The following is an 18312-nucleotide window of genomic DNA, read 5'->3' on the forward strand; positions in this document are numbered from 1 at the left end:
TTTAAAAATACAAAACTATTTCTTCCTCTGTAAGTCTGCAGTCAGCGACTAGAATTCTCTTCAACCCTAGGTCTTTCTTATTCCCTTTCCGCATCAGCATACCTGCGAGCCTACGAAGAATTCGATGCGCCAGCACTGATTGCACGGGAATGCCTCTCTTCTCTCACGATAACCTCATCTTCCACTGCATTCGCTTTTACTGATGTATTTAAGTCTTTTAAGTGTCCCACTCATTTCTCAAATGTTTTCTCATCCAGTTTACTTTCGTGCCTAAGGTTTTAGTTTTCGCTCTGTCAGGACCTGCATGGCTATTTCTTGTATGCCCACGAACTACAAAACGTAAATCCTACAAGTACTGTTTCTCACCCCCTGCCCGTACTGGAAAGAATAGCAATCGCTTATCACTAGGTTAGGCCACTCTTCCTAGACCGTGGGTCAGCGTACCATTAAAAAGTCACCGCATAGTTTCCTAACAAGCACAAATCGTAGTTTGCTACAGGTACACCTGTCCGACTGCCACCACCCCTCACTACTTTGTATCTATTCTATCTGGTATGTCCAATGGTTTTTATTGCCATTTCCCAATTTTTAACGGTGGACTACTGGGAAAAAGAAAAAAATCTGGAGAAACCTTTTATTATTTGTACGGAAAATTAAACTCCTGCTTAATGAATGATCAGAACAAACATAATGCGCTTTTAGTTGATGCATGTCAGGCAATTTTTCCTGTCAGACCCTGAGCGTGTGAGTAGTAGGCAACTATCCAGCATGCGCCTCCTCCTATGAAGGTCCTTGCAGCACAGTAAAACTACTTTACAGCATTTCTCACACATATGGTACTAATGAAAACGAACATCAGGCATGGCAGCAAGAACATTCCTGTCTCGTCGGACTTCACTAACAGTTTATACTTTAGGTAAACTGAATTAATCTGACCTGCATAGGAAACTACGAACGAAATTCGTAATTCAAAACCTATACTGCACAATCAGCCACGGTTTTATGAGGGGAAGAAATCTGGCAAACTTTTGGTGAGTTTGAAACGTGATAAGGGAATTAATAAGAAATCTCTAAGAGTGTGTGGTCTGAAAGAGATAAGGTTAATGATAGTGTCCTGTTTCCGACGACTGGGTCACTACTTGTAATATCTGACGTTAACAATACGATGCTAGAGTGGCAGGATGCCATACCGGTACCTACAAGGACAACTGCGTTAATAACTTAATTAGAGGCAACCAAGGCGAAGAGTAGGACAAAGATCATTGTATCCCAATTAACCTAATATCAATGGTCTCTCCCACCAGTTGACACATCTACGACCTACAATTATCCATTACAACGAGGCCATTCTCTAAGGACGAGGAACTACCTCGAGGTAGAAGTTTCAAGAGTTGATACATTCTTGACATACCAAGCGCTTAACACTTTTATTATTTGAAAAAATTACATTCACACAGAAATATTTTCCACACTGATTTGATTGACTCAAAGTAGATGTAATGAGGCAAATGGTGCTCTCAAGTAAATATTTCTTCCCATTCCTTTTATTGTAAAACATCCTAACAGTGTTTTTTATAACAATTGCCCAAAATGTGAGTTGGTTAACTTAAGTCCTTAGATGTTTTTATAAGGTTCTATGGTTCGTCATCAAAGAATTCAGGACAGACAACACCGTGTATAGTCAATTTGAGATCATTAGTCAGTGGCGGAACTAGGTCATTATGGGCCCTGGTCCAAATGATTTGATAGGCCTCTATAATGAAAAGCAAAATTAGTTATTACTTGATTTACCAGAAACTAATGCTCATAAATAAATCAAAACACGTTATAATTATATATATATATATATATATATATATATATATATATATATATATAGTATATAAGATTTTATGATTACTATTGGTATTATTATTATCATAACTTTTATTATCTGTACTATAGTTCCATCATTATCATTAGTATTACAACTATTATTGGTACATATTATCTTTATAGTTATTTTTATTATCATCATTATTTAATTAGTAGTAGTAGTAGTAGTACAACTACTGCTACTAATAATAATATAGCAATGGTAATAGTTGCAAAAATAATAATGATGATACTACAGTAAATAGATACGAATAAAAACTATTACTAGTACTACTATGATCAACATTACCATTTATATTCTTATTTATATTACCTAAATATATTTACAAATATGTTACCAAATCAATCTACTAAGACATTATGATGGGGCCAGATGGGCCGCAAATTACAGTGGGACCTGGTGCATTGCACCTCCTGCACCCCTAGTAGTTCCGCCACTGGCAGTAGTGACTGGGTTACCAATTACTGTAAGAAAAGTGGGTTTATTGCATTTTTCGTTAAAAATCACTAATTTCTATAATTTTTCGTTAAAAATCACAAATTTTCACAATTCCACAGGTCAAATCTAAAATCTGACAGACTAGTACTGGTAAACCCAATCCCTTCGACTTGCTTTTTTAGATATTGTAATGCTTGACAAAGCTTCCGGGGAATTGGAATTTTTCGTGGGTAAGGCTTAATATAAGGATCTGTAGCCTACTAACACATATTGGCTGAGTAGCATTTTAAGATTAGTCATTTGTTTTTCAGCTGGTATTGTTTTATAAACTGAATAACTTTTATGACGGAAAAAATAAAAAAAAAGACAAAAAAACAGTATCATGGTAAGAATAGGATAGTGTATTTTCTCTCTCTCCATCCCCTCCCCATCTTTTACCATACATTTTTGGGTAGTCAACAGATATCACAGATTCTCAGATTTCAAGGGGACCTGGTCCCAAATATAGCAAAATTGTTGCATTTTCATGAAAATACTGATGCTGCGATTCTCAACATAAACTGCAGGAAGTATGAAAAACAGAGCTATAGTTGCTCAATAACCCTGTGTAACATAAAAAGATTTGTATAATAAATTCTCTTGAAACTTTAGGTAAAATGTTAGCAAGTAATTTGCCCGGTTTAATTCTGCAAATTAGATAGTTTCACTTACTGTACATGGTGTTTTGCTTTAAGAGTTATTTTTAAATTACCTCGCATCACGTTCAAGCTATCAAATTATATTAAAGTATTGTTGTTTGTTTGCATGGTGTTTTTACGTTGCATGGAACCAGTGGTTATTCAAGTATGTACTAGACTTTGGTAATCATCTTAAAACACATTCAAAGACCTTGTAACCCATTTTAATTACTGGCGATATTGATTATTTATAAATAATATAAACTACCCAAAGACAGCCATCTTCATTACACTGTTTCTTATAGAAACCTGATTAGTTTTAATAATGGACAATTGAGATTTTCGACTCCGTGATCTGGTTCCAATATTCTTATAATTAACTTCAAATGAAGTTGCATTATTCCTGTGATAGCTTGGAATGCCAGGTAGGGATAATTACAATACATTTGAAAAAGTTTTATTGTTAATTACATATCAACATAGAAAACTTAAAAGTTGTGATTACCATACACTGGACTGTCAGGTTGAAGCATTTCAGTAAATTGCACATCCCATCAACTACCAGCACATCCGTAGTTTAAAATTCATTGCACTTTCTAGTTTGGTGAAGACTTCATTCTTCTCCCATTAATAAACATAAATTTTCAGTTACTTTAAATACTTAACACTAACACTAATTTGCTGATAGATATACAAAGGCATTAGCTCTTCACTTTCTTTTTTGTACTGTAAAGACCTAAAAAGCAAGGACAATTACGATATCTATTCCCAAAAGATTTTCTTGGTGCAGTAGCTGAACTCACGTAACTTGTAAAGGAAACTGTAAGAAATAAATACAGTACTGAAAGACAAGGATTTACTCATTCCCCCTTTCACTGGAAAATTCACTTGTTATCAATTTCACATTATACAGAATTTGTAGTACAGTAAAGAAGCTAGGAGTAGTACTACACAAATTGGTAACTCAAATGTGACTATACCTGGTAATGTATTTGCATATGCAATTTTACAAATCAAACAATTCTGCTGCCTAAAATCAATGTGTTCACATTACAAGTTATTGTTTGCCTCAACATTTTCAGAACATAACCTTTTGGGAAAAAAAATTCTTAAATTATATAAACAGAATTTCAGATATGAAAGACAAAAGTTTAAACTAATGCTGTATAAGGACTGTTTTATCTAAAATAATCTCTGTAGTACTTGATTTTTCTACACTGCAAGCTTAGAAAAAATTCAAAACCTGTAAGAAATATGGTAACAGCTTTGCTTGTTCTATTATTTTTATTACTATGTAATAATATGAAATGAATAATATCACTATGTCATACTTCTTATTTTACTTTACTTACATGAAATTACAATATTTCAGGATAAGCAATTACACATCTAAATAAATGGTTTGCTAGTTCATAAATTATATTAGTCGGCAAATTACTGACTTCAACTTAATTAACAAGTACTTCAACCAACAATTGCACAGAATATCTTTCTATCAACATTGAGCATATGGGAACATAAATAATCTCTTCATTTTAACTAAACTTACAAATAAACACATAGCTAAAGACCAAACAATTAAGATTTTCAAATAATACCAAAATCTCTTACCATAGTTTTACATGAACCTCTGTAGCTGAAGCAAGCTGGTTATGATACCTCATATGAAATTCCAGAATTTTTATTCTTATGAAGATGATGCGAGTTTTCAATCCATTGAACAAAAACCCAAGATCTGAAAATGACAAATATACTTACCAAGCCTGATCATCTGCAAGATTTTGGGATTTTAAATGTAGTAAGCAGTGAAATTCAGTCTTCAGGCGCAACATTTTTTTTCCATTTTAAAAGAAATGGAAGGTTGCAAAACTGCTAGCACAAGATCAAAATGATACATAGGAATCTGTTGTCCATATTATTCAAAATATTCCTTTACTACTAAGAAATAATCTTGAAAGACCATTAACTTGCCAACCACAATTTTCACAGGTCCACGTCTACATAAGACAAAGCGGAAAATTATATAGATAAATCAATAGAGATAAAATCTTGCTTCCAGAAAGTAATATCCTGTGGCTGAACAATCATGTAAATCTCATTTAGATGGGCAGCACTGATGAGTCAACTACCCTTGACAAGTGATCTTGATGGCTTCGTTCATGTCCACAGCAATCTTCACAAGAGTTGCAGTTGGAATTAGACAAAAATATCAACATAAATAAAATACTGATTTGACAATGGCTAAAAAGCTCTTGAATAAAACTACTAATGTCTTTTTTACTTACTGAAAAAACAGGCATGCCATGGTGGGCCAAAAGATTAGTAAATGTAAAAACACAAAAATATTCTATCCAGGGTAATGATTAATCCTCCCTACAAATTCTTAAATCCGCACACAAGGTAAAAAAAGATACAGAAAGAAGGAAAAGAATCCAGGACCTGTCAGCATGTTCAATTATTCACAATGCAGGCACTGACACTGAAGAGATAGCACCAACTGACAACCTAAATGGAATTTCACCTTTAGAGAGCTCATCCTTAATGTAGAAAAACCAGAAATTTTGCAAATATACAAACATAAGAATAGACACTAAATAACAATGGAGAGGGAAAATACAGTAAAGAAACAGAATCTTAAACTTTGAGAATCCCTAAGCATATATGTAAAAGAACAAAACAGACTTTACACATCTGTATATGTATTGTAGTCTTGGCACATAAGGCAATGGACATATATGTAGAGTAATTGATTGCTAATTTCAGAATACATCGCAAAATAATTGGAAACAGCCTTCCAAATACAACACCTGAAACATTTATTATATACAATATATTAACACTAATAAGACTGTTGGCAATTCAGTAGATGACTCTTGAAATGTGACCTTTTGACAAATACCCTCCAACAACATGGACAAGGGAAAGCTGGTTTGCACGGGTGAGAAACCAACAGATGACGCATCATTGGTGCTCCCTCAAACTTCTGATTAACATGTGGGCAGTAAGGACACCTGTGAATAACAGAGTACAGATTATTTCTATGAATAATTATATAATACCGTAGTATGTATATTAAGTAAATAATACGGTTTCAAAACACCGTTTGGTAGCAATATAATAATTACAAACTGTTTCTTAAAGAAAAATAAATGAGAACAAAATACTAATCAACTAACCTTCCAGGTAAAGAGATATTATTTGCTTCACTGTTGAGTGACTTATCGTGATCTGCTAACTGTTGACATTCAGGTTTTGGTGTTTGCGAAAACACTTCATCATCTACCTCAGAAGCTTTTTGAACACCTGCTATGGCTGCAAAACCACCTATGGATTCTGCTGAATCTCTTCTCCTTCTAGCTTTAGCAATTTCTCGGCCAGGTTTGCCTATGCCAGAAGTAATGGATTCTTGAGAAGTTACATTATCTGAGGAGGATTTTTCATTCATTGATCGATCGCCTTGTGATGTGGAAGGTGGTTCACTGTCTGGGTCTTCTTTCATTAACACTAGAGGAACCGATGAAATAGCAGTAGGTTCTGCTGAGGGAGATCTTGAGGATGAACTTTCACCTGAGAAAAAAATAAAACTTCATTAAAATTTTCAAAAGGTTTTTTTGTTTTACTAATATTATTGTAGTATAGTTCAACAAGAACACAGTAAAAATTCCTGTCATACAGCCAGCTCTGAAGAATTTACCTAAATGAGGTGGAGCAAGAAAATGTTACTCAGATGTCAGACAGACAAACATAAAATGAGCGAAAGAAATTAGCTGATGGAAAGTAAAGTGACCAAACGATATAAGGCTACAGGGATCAGCGGAGCCTTTATTCTTGCCAGCAGAAGGCAGAATACCTCTATAGCATTGCAGGTCTCCTAATACAAGTATCTCAGGTTGAATAGAGTAAAAGTAAAATTTACTTTACATTTGAACAGTTAGAATTTTTGTTCTCTAAATGACTTGTCAACCAGGACACTCCAACACATTGTGCTCTTTTTTTTATAGTGGCAAAAGCATTCTTCAGTTATTCAGATATTAACCCTCTTACGCCGAAGCCCTAAAAATCAAAACCTCTCCCGTATGCCGGCGCCGGTTTGGAGTGAGCGCGGAAGCGGAAAAAATAATTTGTTCAAAAAATCACAGCGCGCTTAGTTTTGAAGATTAAGAGTTCATTTTTGGCTCATTTTTTTGTCATTGCCTGAGGTTTAGTATGCAATCATCAGAAATGAAAAATAATATTATCATATGTAAATAATGCGATATATGGTAGCAAAAAAAATAAAATTCATAGATAATTGTATTCAAATCACGCTGTGCAAAAAACGGTCAAAGCTAACGAGTTACTTTTTTTTTCGTTGTATTGTACACTAAATTGTAATCATTTTGATATACAATACATTGTAAAACAATAAAAGCAACACCGGAAAAATATTATCACAAAATGATGTACGAATTCGTAACGCGCGGACGTAAAAAAATGTTATTTTAAAAAAATCACCGTAATTCTAAATATAATTCTAAAGATTTCCAATTTGTTTCAAAATTAAGACAAATGATTGAATATTACGATACTGTAAGAGTTCTAGATTAGAATTGCAGATTTTGACCATTTCGGACGAGTTAAATTTGACCGAATGTCGAAATTTTTATATATATATTTTTTTATATGCACATATTTCGGAGATGGAAAAAGCTACAACCTTCAATTATATTTTATTGTATTATTCATGAATTTGAGCACATTTTGATATATGAAACTCTATAAAACGGCTAATATGAAAAGAAGCAAATATTAGGATAATGCGATGTACGTATTTCGGAGACTTGCGGCCGCGAATCGGCGCGCGGAGTGAAGGTAAATATATTTTTCAAAAATTCACCATAAATCACAATATTGCTCTAGAGACTTCAAATTTGTTTCAAAATGAAGGAAAATGACGGAATATTACTAGGCCGTAAGAGTTTTAGCTTACAATTGCGTTTTTCAACTATTTCGGTAGAGTCAAATTTGACCGAACGTGGTTTTTTTTCTATTTATCGTGTTTTATATGCAAATATTTCGAAAAAAGAGAAAAGCTACAACCTTCAATCATTTTTAGTTGTATTCTACATGAAATTGCACACATTTTCATATACAAAACTTTATGTAACAGCTAATTTTAAATGGTGCAAACATTTCGACAATCGCACAAAAAAAATTCTGATTTTTTCGGAAGAGTTACCGCGCGGACGTAAGAAAATGTTTTTTTTTTTTTTTTCATAAATTCACCATAAATCGAAATATTGTGCTAGAGACTTCCAAGTCATTGCAAAATGAAGGTAAATGATTGAATATTACTAGAATATAAGAGTTTTAGCTTACAATTGCGTTTTTCGACCATTTCTGTAGAGTCAAAGTTGACCGAAAGTTGAAATTTTTGCACTTAACGTTATTTATATGAAAATATTTCGAAACTGATAAAAGCTACAACCATGGGTTGATTTTTGTTGTATTGTGCATGAAATTGCTCACATTTCCATATATAAAACTTTATGTAACGACAAATTTAAAAGGGTGCAAACATTAGGACAATCGCACGAAAAAATTTATCGGAAGAGTTATCGCATGAACGTAAGGAAAAAGTTTTTTCATAAATTCACCATAAATCGAAATATTGTGCTAGAGACGTCCAATTTGTTGCAAAATGAAGGAAAATGATTGAATATTACTATAATATAAGAATTTTAGCTTACAATTGCGTTTCTCGACCATTTCGGTAGAGTCAAAGTTGACCGAAGGTTGAAATTTTTGCACTTATCGTTATTTATATGAAAATATTTCAAAACTGATAAAAGCTACAATCATGAGTATTTTTTTTGTTGTATTTTACATGAAATTGTGCACATTTTCATATATAATACTTCATGTAAAGGATAATTTAAAATGGTGCAAAAATTATGTCAAAGTGACAAAATAATTTTTGAGATGTGTCACTGATACTTTTTAGTGCGATAAGAAAGAAATTCGCGCTTGCGCGCCTGCGTAGTGATTGTAAACAAAACAACGCCTTGATCCGTGAACTCCCTGCATCTCCCAAGGCGCGTGATTTAAAAGTTTTCGGCTGGTAGGCCTTTAATTATTTTTCCGCGAATTTTCAAAAAAACTTTTTTGAGCCGACGTATGATACGTCCAATCGGCATACGGGCGACATTTTGACTCGACGTTTAATACGTCCAATCGGCGTAAGAGGGTTAATAAACTATCTTTTCTCTACAACATGGTACACCAGTGCAGCAAAACCTTTAATGTTAAAAATCATACTTCTATTATAATCTATTAACCTGTAAAATACTCTAAAATAATTATAATCTTACAGCTAATTCCAATGCAAGTTTACAGAATACCATTATTATTTCCATCTCATATAATTTCTGCCATACCCTTCTCCCTTCTTTTGCTCTTCCAGGCTGGGTTAATCAAACTTTCACAATTTGGCAGAGACCTTGTTAATCCACCTTTATAAACCCTCTGCAAATATGGTGAAAGGTTTCACTGAATAGTTTCAGTGTTACATATATGCACATCATCACCAGTAGCATCATCATGAAGCTGCAGTAACTGACAATAGGAAACAGCAAAAAGCCAATCTAGTTTTTGTGCACATGGGGGTGACTAAGTTCTGACCACCTTCAAGAAAAAGGCAAAAAATGGAAGGGCAATAAAAAGTAAATTTACATGAAGCAAAATACATCAAGCGTAATACATATGAACTATAGAAGTAGTTGGGGAAGCACCAACAGAAAGGGAATCCACAGTTTATGATGGGTTATCCCTTTACAAACAATAACCTCTCCTCCTCCCCCCTCTCCCCTCCTCCCCATCTTCCTAAAGGTAAGAGTGATGCTAAAAGTTTATTTATCCATTTCATTAGTCATTTATATTTATTTCTCACAGTTTTCTGTATGTACAACAGTTTATTCTCTATGAAATGTTTTTCTATATATTGTTGGGAGTCTGGAACACATTAATTGGAATTACATTATTCCTTATGGAAATCACCGTTTCAGATTTCATACATTTCGGACTTCATGAATGTTCTGAAACGGATTACATATAAAAAACCGAGGTTCCACTGTGTGTGTGCATACACGCACATAGTATATGTACGGTATATACATATAGATACATATATACTATAGATACTATACATAAAATACAGTACCTATACATTTGTAAATAAAAATTAAGTGTGGAGTGTGTTTTTCACTTTTTGCCCAAAGTGGCTCCAAGAATAAACTTACACACCACAGGGACATAAGTTGGATACATTTGTATATCAAATGCAGACTTTATATGTTATAAGCTCAAACTACGTAATAACATACACTAAAACACTGACATTCAATGATGTTCATCACTGGAGATTAAGAAATTGCCTTAGAACTGTAACAAGAATTAACTCTCTCTTAACATTCTAGTCTGTTGACTGCCTCATAACATTTGTAAAAAGGTTTTGTTTATGAGATATAAATGTATACCATTACCTGAAACTTTTTGTGACTTTCTTGGAGGTGACTGTGCTTCCCTGTTTGGCCTCTTTGCTCCTACAAGGCGCTCAAAATCACCTATACTGAAACCAGCAGCAGCTCCCACCTGAGAAGGGCCACGACTTGAAATGTACTTCTGTCCTTCACTCAGAGAAGTAATCTCTAACATTTCTGCTGTCCTCAAAAATGACTCTAGATCTGTTGCATCTACAGTTGCTTCTCCTCTGTTGAAAAAAGTGCTTTCATTTACATACAAACAGACAAAATATAGAGCATACTAGATTTTAATTATAAATGAGAGAAATGATGCAAAAAAATTTACAGCCACCTATAAACACAGGAAATTATTATATATATATAAAAAAAATTGTCATATATTATTAATTGTATTGAGTACCATGCAATTTGATGCTTGAGACAAATGTTTAAATTCCTAACTGAATCTTCACTTAATAGAGCGCAATATGATAATTTTATAATAAAATAAGGTTTTGTATATATACTTACCCAGTACTAATTATATAGCTAAGAGCTTCCTAGCTATGGCAGCCTAATTAAAATCTACGGTAGCGCCAGTTTCGGTTAGGGGGGTAGCTGAAATGCCCCACCCACTACCAGGGCTTAGAGAGGGAACAACCTGGCAGAAAGCTTCAATTCATTTTTGCTCTGATGTCCATGCGAGGGGAGGTAGGTGGTCTCTGATCATATAATTACTGGTTAAGTATATACAAAACCTTATTTTATTATAAAAATATCACTTTTGTACATAAGGCAGTCCCTGGTTGTAGGTGGACTCAGATAATGGCGATCCAGTTTTATGGTAGCACCATAAAATTGGCAATTTATGGTGCCACAATGGGCCAAGTTTCAGTTATTGGCACCATAACATACCTAATAGAAGCATCAGTAACCAAAACTTGGTGCCACAAGTGCCACAAATTGCCGAGTTTCGGTTAATGGCGGTTCTCGCTTATCAGCAGCCCACCAAGAACGGAACCCCTGCCGATAACTGGGAACTGCCTGTAGCTGGAACTTACTCAGTAATTATATAGCTGATTCCACATTTAAAGGAGGTGGGAAAAATGGACAAATTCTATATCTTAATGCATTGTGTATATAGTGTAAAGAAATTGAAATAAAAGTTTGCCAGCATAAAATAATATGCTTATTGTTTCTTTACCTGGCAAGTGAGCACTGCAGATAAGTTCTTCCTGTGGTTGGTGCTCCATTTGACCAGTAGAGGACGTGGCTGTCTAGCCCAGAGTCGCCTCAATACGAGTAGGGGCTTTGGGGCAAGGAAGTACAACCGTGGCTCATAAAGTTACAAAAGGTGCCCTTGCCCTGGGTGAAGATCAGAATAACAAAACAACACTGCTCTACACCATAACCATAAAAACTGCCACAACCCAACAACTAAAATGGGACTGGTCGGCACTAGCCACAAATGTGCCTCAGGCTTCCCAACAAACAATACATACCTCCTCATTCAAGGTGAAAATGAGCAAAGGGAAGTCAAGATTCCCTATGCCTACTCTCCCAACACCATGCCAGCCACGGATATTGGTCCTAATGTGTTGCAATTCTTGAAGACAGTTTCCACATCCTTTAGGTAGCATGAAGCAAATACTGACCTATACTTCCAGAACATTGCTTGCACAACTTTAGTAAATGACATTATATAAGTCTGAAGGAGAAGGAAATTGCAACCACTCTCACTTCATGAACCTAGGCTTTCATAGTGGCCAATTTGTCCTCTCGGAATTCTCCATGCGCTACTAAAATCAAACTTCTTGGAAAAAAAGATAAGGCATTTTTGGAGAGCGGACGAGATGGATTCCTGATGAACACCAAAGGAGATCCGAAGAGCCCCTAACCTTTTCTATTCTTTGAAAATAATATCTCAAGGCCCTGACTGGACATAACAACCTTTCCTCTTTCTCAGGGCCGAGCAACCTTTCCTCTTTCTCAGGGCCGAGAACATCAAAAGACTTAATAAGATTACTTTAATCTTGATTTGATGACAAATCTAGTCCTCTATGCTTGAAAACTGAACTAAGTATAGCTCTGTAGTCCTTGATTGACAATGTTGACTTCCTGGACTTCCTCAGGTAAAGAAGGATGTCAGCTATTTGACTTAGTTGTTTCAGGAGAGGGCACCGTGTGTCAGTTGCGCTACTCTCTGAAGGTAGACCACTTAGATTGGTATAATTTCCTAAACGAAGGTTGTCTGCATTTGGGCGATAGCCTTCGCAACTTCCTTTAGAAAGTCCTTTCAATCTAACAAGCTCTCAACAGTCTGTACCCTGTGAGAGCCAGAGTGGACAATCCTAGATAGCACCTCTGAAAATGTGGTTTTCTGAGGAGACACGGTTTTTCAGGTAGGAGCCTGGGAAAGTTGACTAATAACAGCATAAATCCTGGGAACCACTCTTTCCCTGGCCAAAAGGGGTCCACCAGAGTCACTTTTAAGTTCTGGTGAGAGGTTAACTTGTTTATGACCTCCCTGATCATACAGAAGGGAGGGATGGCGTAGACATCCGAACCGGTCCAATCTTGCAGCATCTCATCCATCCTCCAGGCGAGAAGGTCTGGGATTGGAGAACAGAATCTTGTAAGTCTGTGATTTTTAAAAGTGGCAAAGAGGTCTACGGAAGGTTGACCCAACAGCCTCCAAAGGTCCTCGAGTTGATCCAAAGTCCATTTCATCGGAAGAACCTGATTCTGGCAACTTAGGCCATCCACTAAGACATTCATCAAAATCATTCATAGATATATTAGAAGGATACAATCCTTCAAACTGGAACAAATCAAATGAAAACATCTTGAAAATAATTGAAAAGTTCCAAATAAAATCCAAGTGGTCAAGAGACTCATAAAGAAAATATACATAAACCAACATATTCCGACAAAGAAAATGAATAAAGTGAACCTTGTGAATATCCTAATTGATGCATTAGGAAAAAGAATGCCAAAAGCATGTAAACTGTGTAAGGTGTGGTATAGCATAGTTAATCCACAAAACCTAATCAGAAAATGTGCTGCATGCAACATTCCGACCCATCCACAGTGTGCTGAGGTAATGCAAGATATGAGAAAAGACACAAGAATTTTTTGCTCAACATGTCTACCATGGATAGACAATGTTATTAAATCAAGATTGAATGTACAAATAGTTGAGGATGAAGAAGAAGAGAAGAAGAATAAGAAGAAGAAGAATAAGAAGAAGACGAAGGAAAACGTAAGAGAAGTAAACAAAACTGAAATGACAGAAAAAGATAAGGAAATCAAAGAACAAGATAAAAGTATGGATGCAGAGATACTCATTGATACTACATATGAGGCTATAAAGCAGCATACCTACGAAGAAATAAATTACGATATGACAGCACAAAAGAAAATGCCGAAGAGGCTCTACCCAGATCTACACAATGACGGGAAAGAGGAAAAAATATACAAAAAAGACAAAGTCTGCAACCTTTTGAAAAGAGGGAATTGCAGATATGGAGAAAAATGTTACTACAAACATCCTAAGGTATGTCACAACTATGAAATATATGGTAAATGTGCATACTTAGATGGATATGAGGATGATTGCAGAGATCTACATCCAAAAATATGCAAAAACCTAAAAGAAGGAAAAGGATGTAAGTTCGACAAAAAATGTAAATATATGCACCCTGTAGCCATGAAAAATAATCAAATAAATAACCAATCAAACAATAAAATCCAAAATAAGAAAGAAACAAATAAAGAGAGGAATGAAGAATATCAGGTAAAAGAAAAAAGCAAGCCATCAACGAGATATGCAGAGGTGCCAGCAAAAAATTTCAATGCATCAGCTCCAAGATTCTACTCAAGAGATAATAACTGTTTTTATTATGCAAGGGGATATTGCAGATATGGAGAAAATTGCAGATTCAGACACAAAATGAATAATTATGATGAAGGAAGAACAAATATTATGGAAAAGTTGGATTTTTTAATGTCAGAATTTCTGGAAATGAAAAAAAAGAACAACATACCAGAACAGGAGAGACATGGGAAAATCCTTATTATTACCAATATTAAATGAAGGAGAAAACACGCAAACCATCATAGTGATGAATGCGCAGGGTTTAGTTACGAGTAACTCAAAAAGAAAAATAGAGTACTTAGAAGAACTAACCCAAATTGAAAAGAAAATAGATATAATGAATATAAGTGAAACCTGGTATTCCAAGAGACTGGGAATGATGATCAAATAAAAGGGTTTCAAACTTATAGATCAGATAGAAAAAATAGGAATCAAGGGGGAACCGCAATATATGGGAAAGACAAAAAACAAGGAAAAATATATGAGAAATATAGTAACTCAGAATGTGAACTAATGCGGTAGAATTTGAATCTGAAAAATCAATGAACATAGTAATATATAGACCTCCTAATACTAAAGAGTTTGACTTAATAATAGAAAAATTGGATGATATATGTAGAAATCACAAGGACTGGACTATTCTCCTATCTGGAGACTTCAACTTTCCTTTCGTAGACTGGAAAGAACGAATAGGAGATTGTGGATGTACTTATACATATAAAAAAGAGAGTAATAGTAGTGCAGAAGATAAGAGGCAATTCGAAAAGCTATTAGATATGCTACTAGAATACAACATTCAACAAATAAATCACCTGCCAACAAGAAAGGAAAATATTTTAGACCTAGCTAATTTGTGAACGAGATGAATTATGTTAAAGAAATAATAGTTTATAATGCGGAGTATTTCAGACCATAATGTCATAGAATTAACAGTCCATTCCAAAGCAAGTGAAAACAGAGATAAGCAAGAAATGAAAAAGTGGGAAGGATATGGAAAATACAACTTCTACAGTAAAAATATAAAATGGTCAGAAATAAATGAAGAATTAAACAAAGATTGGGATAATATTTTCGTAAGTGATGACATAAAGGTAAATACGGAGATATTATATAAAATATTAGAGAAAATAGTGGATAAATATATACCGAAGAAGAAAAGTAAACATCAGTCATGCATACCAAGAGACAGAAGGATCTTGTTCCAGAAAATCAGAAAGTGGAAAAAAGGTCTAGCAAAAAAAAAAAATGCATGGAAAGTTATAGAACTAAAAAGTAAGATAGAAAATGCAGAACAAAAGATTATACAATCAAAAGAAAATGAAAAACGGGACTTGGAAGAAAAACCCTATTAAATATCAAGCAAAAAATCCCAAACTATTATACTCATATGCGAAGAAGAGGAATAAAAGAAGAATAGAAATAGGCCCTCTAAGAATTGAAGGGAGATTAACGAAGAAAAAAAGGAAATTTGCAACATACTGGCAGAACGATATAAGAGAGAATTCACCCCTAGAATAGATAATGAAGATAATGATATAGAAGTAAGGGATGAACAAAATAGTGAATATTTAGCTGACATAGATATTAATGAAGCTGATATTGTGCAGGCTATTAATGAAATTAAAATGGAGCTGCTGCAGGGCCTGATGGAATTCCTGCTATTTTGTTAAAGAAAGTAGTTCATTCTATCGCAAAGCCACTTGCAATATTATTAAGACAAAGTGTAGATACAGGCAAGATTTATGATGAGCACAAATTAGCATATATTACCCCTACTTTCAAAAGTGGATCAAGACTAGAGGCAAGTAATTATAGGCCTGTGAGTCTAACATCACATATTATGAAAGTGTATGAAAGGGTAATGAAGAAAAATATTATGAAACATTTAATAAAAAAATAATTTGTTTAATAAAGGACAACATGGTTTCGTACCCGGAAAAAGTACACAAACCCAACTGTTAGTCCACCGTGAGAACATATTCAAAAATATGAAAGCGGAAATGAAACAGATGTGGTTTATTTAGACTTTGCAAAAGCTTTTGATAAAGTAGACCATAATATATTAGCGAAGAAAATTAGAAAACACAATATCGTGGATAAAGTAGGAAGATGGTTAAAAGAATTTTTACACAACAGAAAACAGATAGTTATTGCAAACGACGAGAAATCGGATGAAGCCAAGGTAATATCCGGTGTGCCGCAAGGTACGGTGTTAGCTGCAATACTGTTTGTTATTATGATTGAAGACATAGACAATAATGTTAAGGATTCGGTAGTGAGTAGTTTCGCAGATGACACAAGAATAAGTAGAGAAATTACTTGTGATGAAGATAGGACGCTCTACAAAGAGACCTTAACAAAGTATATGATTGGGCAGAGGTAAATAGGATGGTATTTAACTCTGATAAATTTGAATCAATAAATTATGGATACAGAGAGAAAGCTATATGCATATAAGGGACCTAATAATGAGACAATCACAAATAAGGAAGCAGTTAAAGACCTTGGTGTGATGATGAATAGGAACATGTTATGCAATGATCAAATAGCAACTCTGTTGGCAAAATGTAAAGCAAAAATGGGAATGTTGTTACGGCACTTCAAAACAAGAAAAGCTGAACACATGATTATGCTTTATAAAACATATGTTCGTAGTCCACTTGAATATTGCAATATGATATGGTACCCACACTATCAAAAGGATAATATTGCACAAATAGAGAGTGTACAAAGGTCCTTTACAGCTAGAATAGAAGAAGTTAAAGACCTTGACTACTGGGAAAGACTACAATTCTTAAAATTATATAGTCTATAGAGGAGAAGAGAACGCTACATGATAATTCAGGCATGGAAATGGAAACAGATAGAAGGAATAGCAGAAAATATCATGGAACTAAAAATATCAGAAAGAGCAAGCAGAGGTAGATTAATAGTGCCCAAAACTATACCAGGAAAAATAAGGAAAGCACACAGGACATTAATCCACTACGCACACCAGTCGATAATGCAGCGTCTATTCAATGCGTTGCCAGCTCATCTGAGGAATATATCAGGAGTGAGCGTAGATGTGTTTAAGAATAAGCTCGACAAATATCTAAACTGCATCCCAGACCATCCAAGATTGGAAGATGCAAAATATACCGGAAGATGTACTAGCAACTCTCTGGTAGACATTAGAGGTGCCTCACACTGAGGGACCTGGGGCAACCCGAACAAGATGTAAGGTCTGTAAGGTTTGGATGAAGTTAGTCAGCAACGACACCTGATTCCTTTCTGCTCAAAGGAGAAGTTCTTGATGAGCTCCTCAACCCAGGTTTGAGGCATCAGAATACAAGTCTAGGTCTGGGCTTAGTGGGAGGAGAGACTTCCTTTTTTTATGATGACCACCACTGAATGCCTAGTTTGATTTCCAACGTCATCGGGAACACAAATGAATCCTGTGAAGTTTTCTAGCTCCAATTCATTTTTATAAATAATTGCAGTGGCCTCATGTGGAGCCTCTCTAGCTTCACAAAACTTTTCGAATGAGGCCAGTGTTCCCAGAAGGCTCATCCACTGAGCCACTGAGTATTCCTGAAGGGACAGGAACCGTCTGGCGCAAAAGAGACATGAATTTATTCTTCTGGGAGAAAGAAAAGTCCAAAACTCTGAGAGTCCAGAATCATTCCCTAATAAAGAATCTGCTTAGTGGGAATGATCTGAGACTTCTCGGTATTTATCAAAATAACTAGTTTTTTCGTAAGAAGGAGAGTTTTAAACAAGTCCTCCGTGCACTTGTCCTTCAACTGAGCTCTGAGTAGCCAGTCGTCCAAATAAAACAAGTTGTTTATTCCCAACAGATGAAGCCACTTTGCCAGTGGAGCCAGTATGCAAGTCAAGACCTGCAACGCTGTCAACAGGCCAAAGCATAATGCCCGGAATTGGAGAACCTTTCTGGAATCCGGA

The 18312-nt window shown here is 35.0% G+C and overlaps 1 protein-coding gene across 1 annotated transcript in view; it reads right to left on the reverse strand.

Moving 5' to 3' along the window:
• Positions 1–3432: 3432 nt before the first annotated feature.
• Positions 3433–18312, reverse strand: part of LOC135221915 (uncharacterized) — a 64267-nt gene continuing 49387 nt past the window's right edge. Inside the window, exons 7-9 of the mRNA XM_064259935.1 lie at positions 10512–10738; positions 6168–6558; positions 3433–6002 (exon numbers count right to left, since the gene is read on the reverse strand). Of these exons, the coding sequence (XP_064116005.1) occupies positions 5831–6002; positions 6168–6558; positions 10512–10738 (790 nt within the window). The 3' untranslated portion in view covers positions 3433–5830. The remainder of the gene's footprint in view (positions 6003–6167; positions 6559–10511; positions 10739–18312) is intronic.

The sequence above is a fragment of the Macrobrachium nipponense genome, chromosome 3, assembly GCF_015104395.2.
Source record: "Macrobrachium nipponense isolate FS-2020 chromosome 3, ASM1510439v2, whole genome shotgun sequence".
NCBI lineage: Eukaryota > Metazoa > Arthropoda > Malacostraca > Decapoda > Palaemonidae > Macrobrachium > Macrobrachium nipponense.